Below are 12,420 nucleotides of genomic sequence, written 5' to 3' on the forward strand. Positions count from 1 at the left end.
TTCCACCATCTGCCCGTTCCATCCAATGTCTGCCCTCTCCCCCATCCATATGTATCTGACTTCTTTCTATGCCCCTCTTCCTTGTCCATCCTCCTCTCTCCTTTTTACATCATTCATTCCAGCTTCACTGCCTTCTTCATTTTTATCTCTCCTACACCAGATCTAGCATCTTTATCCCTCTCTCATTTCTCTGCTGACCCCCTTTCCAGCATCAATGTCTCTCTACTTTCTCATTCCTCTCTCTTCCCTTTCTCTCATCTGATCTCTCCATTCCACCCTAACCCCCTTCCCCTCCTGTAATCTCCCTGCCAGCTGTTTCCTTCCTTTTTTCTTTCTCCCTACCCTCCTTCCTTTTTTTCCTTCTCCCTTCCCTCCTCCCTCTATCCAACATTAACTCTCTTCCCATCCCTTTCCCTCCTCCCCTCCCAGCAGCATCTCTCCTTCTTCTCCCTTCCCTCCTCCCTCTATCCAACATTAACTTTCTTCCCATCCCTTTCCCTTCTCCGCTCCCAGCAGCATCTCTCCTTCTAACTCCCTTCAAGTCCAGTAACAGCTCTCCCTTTTCCAGCACCTTCCCAGCCTCCTACAGTGGCTTCCTCCCCTTCCAGCAGCTCTCGGTACTTGCCTGCAGGAAGTTGCCGGTAAATCACTGCCCTGGCAAATTGGAGAGCTGGTGGGAGGGGAGACAGCCACTGTGAAGGCTCCCCAGGATCTTGTTCGCACAAGCTGACCATCTCCCTCCACCTGCACCTGAATCTGCAGCTCTCTCCAGTCTAATCGCAACTTCCCCGCGGCCCTCTTCAGCAACTCGGCAGGGGCGGCGATCAAGACACGCTGCCGACGTCGGGACCTTCACTCTCTGAGTCCCGCCTATTTTGTTTCAACTTCCTGTTTCCGAACAGGCGAGACTCACAGAGGGAAGGCCCCGACGTTGGCAGCCTATCTTGATCGCCTGAGGCTGGGAGGAACATTAATCAGCAGGAACCGCAGTCGGCAGGAAATTTAACTGCCGACTTGATCTCGCCTGCCCTGCGCAGACCGGCAGAAAGTTTCTGCGGACCGACACCGGTCCGCGGACTGGCGGTTGAAGAACTGTGGATTAGAGGACCCAGGGCAATATGGATTCACTAGAGGCAGGTCTTGTTGGACAAATCTGATCAGTTTCTTTGACTGAGGGACCAGAGAATTGGATAGAGGGAGTGCGCTAGATGTGGTATATTTATATTTTAGCAAAGCCTTTGACAGTGTTGTACACAGACATCTAATAAATAAACTAAGTGCCCTTGGTATGGGCCGCAAAGTGACGGATTGGGTCAGGAACAGGTTGAGTGTAAGGTGACAGAGGGGAGTGGTCAATGGAGATCGCTCTGAGGAAAGGGATGTTACTGGTGGTGTGCTTCAAGGTTCAGTTCTTGGGCCTGTTTTTTTTTAACTGTTTTGTAAGCAATATTGCTGAAAGGCTGTCTGGTAAGATTTGCCTCTTTGAGGGCATGGGATGAAGTTTAAGAGGTGATAGGCTCAGGAATAATCTAAGAAAGTACTTTTTTATAGAAATGGTGGTAGATGTGTGGAATACTCTCTTGGAGACACTGTGTCTGAATTCAAGAAAGTTTTTGGATAGGCATGTGGGATCTCTTAGGGAGAGGAGCAGATAGTGAGTGCTGAAGATGGGCAGACTGGATAGGCCATTTGGCCTTTATCTGCCATCATGTTTCTGTTTCTAATTATATATATTTTTTTTTAAGTATTTTGAGAAAGTACCTTTTAGGCTCTTGCAGTTTTAGGCTGTAGAACATGAAAACATCCAAGTAGTGAGAAAAATTGCGTAGTCCCATTCTACTGACTCAATAGTACACAAAATTTTGAAAATTAATGTTGCCTAAACTTACCCTTCCAGACTTTAGTCTTTATTTCTGTTATTTGTAACTTCACTTTTGGTACCTTTTCACTTAGCAGGTCACAATTATAGCACAAAAAAAAAAAAAAAACAACTCACAAAGAACGTGACTATCGAAATCTCTATAATAAGATTGAAACATTAAAAGAATAAGACCAGGGAGGAACAGTGCTTTTTTGTTTGTTTTTTGCATGGGGAACTATTTCTTAAAAACTTCCTCTCTTCATTCTGTAGAGTGCCTTTTCAACCTCGGAGCATGTCTTCAACAGTGCCAAAGACCAACCAACATCTGAGCCTCTGCATTCTGTGACAGTCCAATTCAAAGCTGTGCAAAAGAGAGTGCAGGAGTATAGTGAAGATGATGAGACCGACAGTGAAGGATGCCCAGAATACACCCATCACTTTGGAGGGCGCAGTATGAGTAGCTATGAGCATTTCAGTGCCAGCACTGGCATATCGGGAGATTCTTTGCTTGGGGAGATAAGTGACCAAGAAGGCACATCCCTGGTTGCTAACAAAATCAATTCTGAGGTGTGCCAGACTACCCCTAATGAAGACAAAAGTGTAAGTTCTGTGCATTTTGCCTCCTTTCTAGCAGAAATTGTCCCTGCTAAGCCTTTGGAAAACTGCAGTAGTTATAATGTCAACTTAAATTCAGTATTATTGGGTGATTCTGAGGAGCCCTGGAAGGAGTGTGGTGCCTCAGAGATCCCCTTGCTTCGAGACTTGGAAATATCATGCGTTGAACAGGCTGATGGTATGTCTGAGAGCAGCTTTTTATGTGACAACACAAATATGAAGACGAGAGCCTGGCCTGTGTTCTCTGAAACATGCCTTTTAAATGAAACTGCTCTGTCCAGTGAGAGCGAAGAGTCTGATTCTGATGTGAACCAGGCTTTTGGATACATGAGGAGGAAGTGATAATTTTAAGTATTACAAACAGGAGCCAGAGCCATCTCTGGTTTATTTATTATTGTTTTCAGGTAGAAAACTGTTTTTTTAATATAAGCCACTCTGTATATTGTACAGTTCCTGTATTTTTTAACCTGTACTAATACATACATTTGTAAAAAAAAAAAAAAAAAAAAAAGGCTTTGTTGTATTTAATGCCTCACTTTTCGTTCCTGTACCTGGAACATGCCTGGCCAAGTGAAATCCCTTTTTGGCCTCTTCACCAGATAAAGCTATTTTACAGATAAAGGCTGAAGAAACCTTTGCCTTCATAGAAAACGTTTGCCACCTCCTACACAAACATTTGCATTCTAGTCATAAGGAAAATCCTCACCATTCAAAGTAATACTGGCAACAAAAGCCAGGGAGGATGAAACCTGTGCTCTTATTGATTCCTGTTAGATATAACACAGAGATACTCAATGCAATTGTGTTTTGAGGTTTGCATTCCAAATATGAATCAGTAGCCTTGTAAGCAAAGTATTGCTGCATTTGATACTAGCCAACTAATTATGATGTAAGATTTAGGAATGAATAAGACAAAGCATTAAGATTTAGGAATGTGTAAGAGCATTTATTTTTAGCTTCTTTGTGGGTTTGCTTCTCTCCTTAGCTTAGCCTCTCAGAGCTCAACTCAAAGATACTTATGCTCCTATCTACATCAGCTTCTTCCAAGACGAGGGAAAGGGGACTTGTATACCGCCTTGTTTGTTGCTTTGGCATTTCAAAGCTGACATTCAAAGCGAAAGGGCACTGGAGGATTAAGTGACTTGCCCAGGGACACATGGAGGAGCACAGGGATTTGATCTCACAACCTCAGGGTGCAGAGGCAGCAGCTCAACCAGTGATCCACAGAGAAAGCTTGTTTAATCAACTGTTCATATATAAAGCTGCATTTTCTGAATAACAAAATAATACAAAATCAAAATGAAAAACAAGAGAACTTTTAGGAACACAATGTAATAAGCATAGGCATCACTATAAAAATAATTACTTTTCAACCTTTTACTAGGGCAGCAAAACAGTATGTCTCATTCCCTGTTTGTCAGCCACCAAACACCTCCACACCACACCCCCACCCCTACCTACCTGGCATGGTCCAGTATCTCCTTTCTCTGCTCCATGGTGATCCTCCAGCCTTCCATAGATCAGCCAGCCCCAGATGCCTTCTCTCTGCTCCAGCTTTCTGCTTCCATGTAGGCAAGATACAGCAGAAGGAAGGTTTCCAGGGCCAACTGAAGGCAGGCTGCCTTGAATGGCTGAATCTGCCAACTGACCTGAGGGAAGGTTAAAGGACCACTGCCACACAAGGAAGGGAAGGGATAGAGATGTCCAACTGCAGGAGTGGTGAGGAGGAGAGAAATGTTTGATGGGGTGTAGAGTTGAAAGAAGAGAGATCAGATGAGAGGGTGAGGAAGAGGGAGTAATGCTGGAAAAGGGGGAAGCAGACAGAAAATAGAGATTAGGCAGATGACCTACAGAGGGGGGGGTGGGGAGACGGTGACATACTGGCCTGCAGAGGAGGCTGAGAAAATAAGAGGGTGAGATTCTGGCCTTGAACTGGGGCAGGGTAAGAGACAGGGAATAGGGGAGGGAGAAGCTAGACATGAGAAGAGGCAGGGACACAAGGGGTGATGATGCTGGTTGGAATAAGTAGGGACATAGAGGGCATGATAGTGGACATGGAGAGAAGAAATGTCAAATGGACTGGAGACATTAGAAATAGCAGGATGGGGATTGGGGGAACAGAGCAGATGAATGGAATTGGGTAAGGCAATAGAGCAGAAGATTGATGGGAAGAAGGATTGAAAGGGAGAGTATAGGGGCAGAGCAGGAAATTTTGAGAGGATAGTGGGGACCTGAGAATTGATAGGTATGAGTGGGAGTGTGTTGATGGGTTGGGAGAATGAGTGAGGGGATAAGAAAGTGAATGAAGTGCGGGGAAAGGTTAAGATGTCATGTGACCAATGTGGAAGACTGAAGTGAGGCAGTGAAAAGGGGTGGGGTACTGGGGAAGAGTATCAGAAGAAGGGGATTGTTCTCCAAAGAGGTTAGTCTAGGGTGGAAATGGAGTTTAGATGGTGAAAGAGAGGCAATAGGAGATAGAAGAATGGCCTGTAAGCAAGTGAAGGAAGGAGAGAGGGTGATGGAGCTAGGAATGAGTGGGTAAGTACAAAGGATGGAAGTGGGGTTTTGCCATGTACTTGTGACCTGGATTCGCCTATGTGAAGACAGCATACTGGGATAGATGGACCATTGGTCTGACCCAATAAGCCTGTTCTTAGGAGTGGGAGGTTAAGAGACTGGGGAAGGAGACAGACAGGGAACAAGGGGAGTGCCAGAGAAGGGGAGAGAGGCAGATAAGTAGAAAATGAGGGCAAATTCAAATGCATGGCTGTAAATGCAGAGAAAATTTAAAGGTAAAAACAGAAAATTCAGTGCCAGACAGATGTAGAGAAGGGAAAGAAAGACAACCTGGGAAATAGAGAAAGCTGATAAGCAAAGTGGACCAACCCAATTGTCTTACATTACTAATTAAAAAATGGAGGTGTGTATCAAAATGTTGAAACAGTTTTAGACTGAAGATTTACACTTATGAATGCCAGCTTCCCAAGTTGGCAATGCTCCCTGTGAGATGCCCCCTGAAGCACCTAGCCCACCATTGCAGGGAAGGCAATGGACAGGACATGATTTTTAAGCCACTGCCTGCATATAGCATGGGTCCAAAGTGCAACTAATACTTCTTACTTCTAAAATAAGAGCCTGAATATATCATTCAATAAATGAAATGGTTTGTAGAGGTAAAAAATCTAGCCATAAGTCCCGCGAGAACCTACGGCAGCCATTCGGAAAGTAGCATGGGGCTGAGCAGGAGAGCATAAAGCTTGCTCCTGACATCCATGCTGTTGACCTCTGTATCGCAGTCTGAGAAATAAGACGAAGGATACATGCTGGACCACCAGGTTAAAAAAGGGGGACAACAACAACGGGGGACAATGATGTGGGATGGGTGGGGCGGCGGGATAACAAAATGTGTACCTTCACTTGGATGCACCGAGATTTCCACCCACTTTTGGGTGGGAAAAAAGTGTGTCTTATGCAGCGAAAAATACGGTCATTTTTGCCTTTGCATTATATACTGCTGGATAAAGTAAAAGTGTGACAAAAATCCCTGAAAATATTTTTGCAACTGATTTGTGGGTGCCATATATAGAATTTTTTTGTCCTTTTAAGATTTGCATTCTTTCTTATTTATACCTTCATTTCTTGTGTATAAATATATTAACTGGACTGCTGATGCAGGCAAAGGGCACAAACATAGCCATAGTTGGTCTTTTGCAAGTATTTACTGATCTTATTTTGTTGTGCCTAATGGTTCCTGGTTTAACAATGCCAGTGATCTGGCTTGCTTCCTTATTTTAATTTCTGTGATGATGAGGAAAGGCAAGCGGGTGGAGGATATCTGATGCATGCAGATGGCTGAAAATTGCCCTTTGAAAACCACTCGTCCCACTTAGCAGTTCTATCGGACAGCAGCAGTATCCTGCTGAAAGCTGTAGTGCACCACATAGAAGGAACTTCTAAGAGGCCTGCAGCACATTCCCATAAGCACAACACTGAAGAAACCCCGTATGCAAGCCATGACACTGCTAATCAATGCGTGTCAGCCCACTTCAAACTTTTTACTGAGCGTATCCTCCAGGTACAGGTGAGCATTTCCAAATGCTTTCTCTTCCTCTATGATAAATGCCTTGTACTTCAAGTATGCTGGCTTTTCCTCCCATCCACTTTCCCTTTCAGTCAGGAGCTTATGGGGAGAGAGGCAAAGTGTAGCAGAAAAGAAGCCAGAAAGATGACCAGAGCTGCCTCAGAGGTCTCCTGGGGTCTGCATTGAAGAACTCTGCCTTAGAGCATGATCTGACTCCAGAGTAGAGAATGATAGGGGGGGGGGGTCAAATTTTTCCCCATCCCTGCAGAAACTCATTTTCCTGTCCCGGCAAGTTCTTTTCTTGTCCCTGCTCCATGCCTGCAAGCTCTGTCCTCATCTAGCCTTAAACATTTTAAAATCATAAGTGGCAACATTCTAGAGCTCAGATTGTGATGTCATAATGCCTCATTCCACCAATGCCTAAGCTCTCATCTGCACAAGCCTCAGACCCTTTACAATCATAAATAGCAACATTCTAGAGCTGACTGTGATGTCATAATGCCTAAGCTTCGCCTTCATCGCACAAGCCTCAGACACTTTACAATCCTAAGTAGCAACATTCTAGAGCTCAGATTGTGATGTCATAATGCCTTATTCCACCAATACCTAAGCTCCATTTTCATCTGCACAAGCCTCGAACACTTTAAAATCATAAGCGTTTGAGGCTTGTACGATTAAGACAGGGACGGCGACAAATGTGTCCCTGTGCCATTCTTTACGCTAGAGTGCACGGTCGTCGATCGTCCACACAGTGCGCAGGTGAAGTGTGGGGCGGGGGAAGTTGCAGCCCTTCCTCCCGTCTCAGCCCCGACGGAAATCACCTCCGTTGAACAGAGTCAGACACGCAGTTGCAGCCGGGCTCGTGTTTTCCTTCCCGAAAGGCTCCTCCCAGCTCTTCTTGCAAGTCTTTTGACTATCTGATTCCAGCGAGGGAGGCCAATGTCTTTGTGCTGCTGGAGCCTGCTTTCCGCCTTCTTTCTATTGGCAGGTGAGGGGGGGGGGGTGATCCGGCCTTTCTGGTACACAGTGGGTTTTGCTAGGCCGAGATTGTAAATTCTTCCATTGATTTCGGGGAGGGGGGAGTGATTGAAAATATGCTTAGAGCTCATGTCATATTGTCAGACGCATTTTTCTTCGCAATAAATCAATGGGGAACTTCAGACCTTTTGAACAGTTTCACCGGGCGAATTAATGATTCTCTAAGCAGGGATTACAGTTTACTATAGTATGTCATGATCTTGTATAACCTGGATCGAAATTAAAGAACTTTGCCTTATCTAAACTGATGTAAATCTGTGTCTGTTTGTGCATTTTCAAGCTTGACCATCGCGTTTGAGTCGTTAAAGTGATTAAATGAGTTCGCCTTGTTCCCCTTTCTCTTAATCCGTTCTTGCATGCCTATATACTTCTCATTTCGGATCGCATAGCTTTTTTGTGAGACGTGGGATTGAGATTTCTCTTATGGGACGCCACCTTCTTACTGGTTTTGCTTACGGCTGTCGGTGAAGGAGGGGGGGGGAGGGGAAGGCCAGGGTTGTAGACTTTGATACTGCCTCAAATTGCAATAAACAGCTAGTGCTGTTTTGTCAGTTCTTGAAAGTGGTTAAAGCTACAGCCTCAGCACCCTGGGTTTGTGGGTTCAAACCCATACTGCTCCTTGTGACTCTGGACAAGTCACTTAATTCCCCCATTGCCCCAGGTACATTAGATAGATTGTGAGCCCGCTGGGACAGAGAGGGAAAACTGCTTGAGCACCTGAATAAATACATGTAAACCATTCTGAGCTCCCCTGTGAGAACGGTATAGAAAATTGAATAAATAAATAGTTTCAGTCTCTGGTAACCAGAGCTTGTATTGTGACATCACAATGCCTCATTCCACCAGTGCCTGAGAGCCAACCTCATCAGTGATGTCACAATGGCTTGATTGTCCTATACCTGGCTCACTTTTACTACATTATGATTTCTAGAGTGGTGCAGTGGTTAACGCTACAGCCTCAGCCCCTGGGGTTGTGGGTTCAAACCCATGCTGCTCCTTGTGACCCTGGGCAAGTCACTTAATCCCCCCATTGCCCCAGGTACATTAGATAGATTGTGAGCCCACTGGGACAGAGAGGGAAAACTGCTTGAGTACCTGAATAAATTCATGTAAACCATTCTGAGCTCCCCCTGGGAGAATGGTATAGAAAATTGAATAAATAAATAAATTGATATTTTGTGCTTACTAACCATGGGTGGCTGGAGCTTCCGAAAGGCAGTGTGGTGGCAAGCAAAATTTTGTAATACCGGTGCATTTCCGTGAATAACCATGGATCTGATTAGCTCGGGTCCTCCAGCAGCTTGCTTTCCGTTCATAGCACCTGCTTTTTCCGCCCCTGAGGCCTCTCCTGCCCATATGATTTACAGTTCAAGTTAGCTGTTACGGATGCTCTGTACATGTTTAAAGCACAGAGCTATGAGCCATGTAGTAGCAGAATGAGAAGGTTTGAGAAGAGCCCAAACCACTTACTCTGTTCTCCTGTCAGTAGGGATTGAGGCATAGAATGTGAAGAAGGAAGTGGGAGACGGGCTACAGAGTACACCCATGAGCTGTAGGAGAGGGGGTCACAGAAAAGTTCTCGGCCCAACCAAGGCGAAAATTGTGGAGCTGTGAAACTTACAAGTTATGCCACGCTTTTCTTGACACTTTTGGTTTAAGTGATGCGAAAAGTGTCGAGTGAGGCAGTGGTTTTCAATAGAGAATGACACCGTTCCTGCCCCGTCTCTGTGAGCTCATCCCCGTCCCTTTGAGCTCAGTCCCCATAAACTGTCAGATCCCATCCGCACAAGCCTCAAATAGTTATGATTTTATATGGAACTTATTTTATTAAAGTATAAAAAGAGACAATATTCTGTATAATTGTCATTTTATAAACACAAATAATACAGAGCAAGGATTAACAAAACCCCTGTCTCCCCTCCCTTTTACAAATATCCCTGCCACTATTGTGAAAACTGAACAAACCAAATGACTACAGAATGCTACATAGAAAAATCAAGCTAACAGAATACTTCAGTCACACATGGCAGGAATAGTGTTAGGGGGAGAGCAACTAGGGCAACTGCCCACTGGTCAGAGAGAGAGCCCTAAGCCAGCTGGAAGCTAAAGAAGCACAGCCTAGGCTTTGTGGTTCCCAGTTATGTCTAATACCAGCTCTAACAGGATATATATTTCAAATCTGAAATATTCTAATCACAAAACATAAAATAAATTAAATTAATTTTTTTCTACCTTTTGTTGTCTGGTAATTTTATTCTTTAAATTACATTGGTCTCAGGCTTTGGTTTTGAGTTCCTTGTCTTCATCGTGGCATGGCTAGTTCCTGAAGGTAAAATAGGTGTAAGAGGACCTGGGGAGGAGATGCCGAGTCTGACACGGGGTGGTGAAAGGTCTTGTCCCCATTCCTGCGGTAAACCCATTACAAATGTCTCCATTCCTGCAGATTTACTGCAGTGACTACGGTTTACCGCGGTAAATGGTCCCCTGTGTCATTCTCTAGTAGTCAACCCAGTCCTCGGGGACCACCTGGCCAGTTGGGTTTTCAGGATATCCACAGTGAATATGGGTGACAGAGACTTTGAAAACCCGACTGGCCTGGTGTTCCCTGGGCAATGGGCTGAATACCGCCTGAAGTATAGTGTTGGCAAGAGTTGTAAGTTTCACGGCTCCACATCATTCTCGTCTTGGTTGAGCTGAGAACTTTTAAGCGGCCCCTCGTAAATGCAGCGCTAAGACTTGGGGCTCATGACCATAGATCCATCACCCAAAATTATGATAATTGAAGCACTGATCACAATCCACCTAAAGAAAGATACTGTATTGTAAAACATAGTAACGTAGTAGATGACGGCAGATAAAGACCCAAATGGTCCATCTAGTCTGCCCAACCTGATTCGATCTAAAAATTATTTGGGGGGGGGGTTCTTCTTCTGGACAAGAATCCAAGAATCCCGGTACTGTTCTTAGGTTCCAACTACTGAAGTCTCCGTCAAAGTTCACTCCAGTCCATCTACACCCTCCCAGCCATTGATGCCCTCCCCAGTCCATCCTCCCCCAAAACGGCCATAGACAGACACAGACTGTGCAAGTCTGCCCAATACTGGCCTTAGTTCTTCAATATTCACTATTCTTTTCTGATTCTAGATCCTCTGTGTTCATCCCACACTTTTTTGAACTCCATCACCATCTTCATCTCCACCACCTCTCTCGGGAGCGCATTCCAGGCATCCACCACCCTCTCTGTAAAGAAGAATTTCCTTACATTGCTCTTGAGTCTCCCACCCTTCATCCTCAAATTATGTCCTGGCTTTGCCATTTTCCTTTCTCTGGAAAAGATTTTGTTCTACGTTAATACCTTTCAAGTATTTGAACGTCTGAATCATATCTCCCCTGTCCCTCCTTTCCTTTGGGTATACAGATTCAGGGCTTCCATTCTAATCTCAAGTATTAAGCACCTGGTATCACCTCAGTAACAGCAGTAGTTTCAGTTCACTGGCCCATTATGAAGTAGTACAACCCCCCCCCCCTCAAAAAAAGAGGACCCTATAACAAACTTGTTATAACATAATAGCACTGATGACTCAAATAGCCACCACCCCTGCACTAAAAAGCAGAACGGCAAATATCGCAATGAACTCTAGAAGAAAATGTGGCAGAAAGATACAGAAATATTTCCCTTCATTTTGGGTTCTAAAGGCTGGAACACAAAGAATTTCCAAATACACTTGGAAATCTTATGAACTCTCGAGCAAAGCTCTCTTTGGCACAATACAAGTTTTATACGGTGAGCGTTCTCAGTAAATTTGAGAGGTTAAGATCATACTCCACATCCCTTGGCCTAAGAGAGGTTCATTCCTGTCATAGTATGCGCAAAACTAATCAATTTTATTTGAGAAATTTGCCCCTGAGAGGAACCCTAGAAGGTGTCGGGGCAAAGTAATTATTCTGTGGAGAAAGAAAAGATCTTTTAACTACCAAACATTGTTGCCAGAGGGTATGGTAATAGCTGGGTTTAAAAAAAGGTTTGGACAGGTTCCTGGAGGGAAAGTCTGTAGTCTGCTATTGAGATGGGGGAAGCCACTGCTTGCCATGAGATCAGCAGCAGGGAATGTTGCTACTATCTGGGTTTCTGCCAGGTGCTTGTGACCTGGATTGGCCACTGTGGAAACAGGATACTGGGCTAGATGGACCAGTATGATTATTCTTATGTTCTAAGAAATGTAGCAGAAATATGCAAAAATATTCTCCATTCTATTGGGCACCATTGGTTTGATTAAAATGAATTTTCAATCACACCTGAATAGTTTATAGTTGGATTGAATGTTCCCTTTTCCTCATTGAATAGCAAAATGTATTACAAAATTATAAACAACTAAGTTTAAGTTTTATTAGGCGTTTATATACCGCCTATCAAAGTTATCTAAGCGGTTTTTACAGTCAGGTACTCAAGCATTTTCCCTATCTGTCCTAGTGGGCTCACAATCTATCTAATGTACCTGGGGCTATGGAGAATTAAGTGACTTGCCCAGGGTCACAAGGAGAAGCACAGGGTTTGAACCCACAACCTGTGCTGAGGCTGTAGCTTTAACCACTGCGCCACTCTAGAAATCAAAATGTAGTAAAAGTGAGCCAAGTACAGGACAATCAAGCCATTGTGACATCACTGATGAGGTTGGCTCTTAGGCAACATCTAAAAGAGCACAGTAGCCAGCCGGGCCCCCTTTCAGGCCACCAGCGGGAGACAGCGTATCCAGATTGTTCCCGAAGAGAGGCAGCGTGGGAGCCCTGCTCCGCCCCTCTCCCTGACCGAAAGGGAACATTTAAA

General features: G+C 44.6%; 2 protein-coding genes across 10 annotated transcripts in view; both read left to right on the top strand.

The window, feature by feature from the left end:
* Positions 1–3,016, top strand: part of IFNAR2 (interferon alpha and beta receptor subunit 2) — a 101,127-nt gene extending 98,111 nt beyond the window's left edge. For all 8 annotated transcript variants that reach the window (XM_033948525.1, XM_033948521.1, XM_033948524.1 and 5 more), the window contains one exon: positions 2,132–3,016. In XM_033948525.1, the coding sequence (XP_033804416.1) occupies positions 2,132–2,818 (687 nt within the window). In that variant the 3' untranslated portion in view covers positions 2,819–3,016. The remainder of the gene's footprint in view (positions 1–2,131) is intronic.
* A 4,216-nt stretch (positions 3,017–7,232) lies between these two features.
* IL10RB (interleukin 10 receptor subunit beta) overlaps positions 7,233–12,420 on the top strand; it is a 75,015-nt gene continuing 69,827 nt past the window's right edge. The window contains exon 1 of one of the 2 annotated variants that reach the window (XR_004539905.1): positions 7,233–7,545. Coding sequence is in view for 1 of the 2 variants with exons in the window: in XM_033948991.1 (XP_033804882.1) it covers positions 7,497–7,545 (49 nt within the window). In the remaining variant the exon portion in view is untranslated. The remainder of the gene's footprint in view (positions 7,546–12,420) is intronic. The other variant, XM_033948991.1, reaches the window with a different exon arrangement.

This window comes from Geotrypetes seraphini, chromosome 6 (assembly GCF_902459505.1).
Source record: "Geotrypetes seraphini chromosome 6, aGeoSer1.1, whole genome shotgun sequence".
NCBI lineage: Eukaryota > Metazoa > Chordata > Amphibia > Gymnophiona > Dermophiidae > Geotrypetes > Geotrypetes seraphini.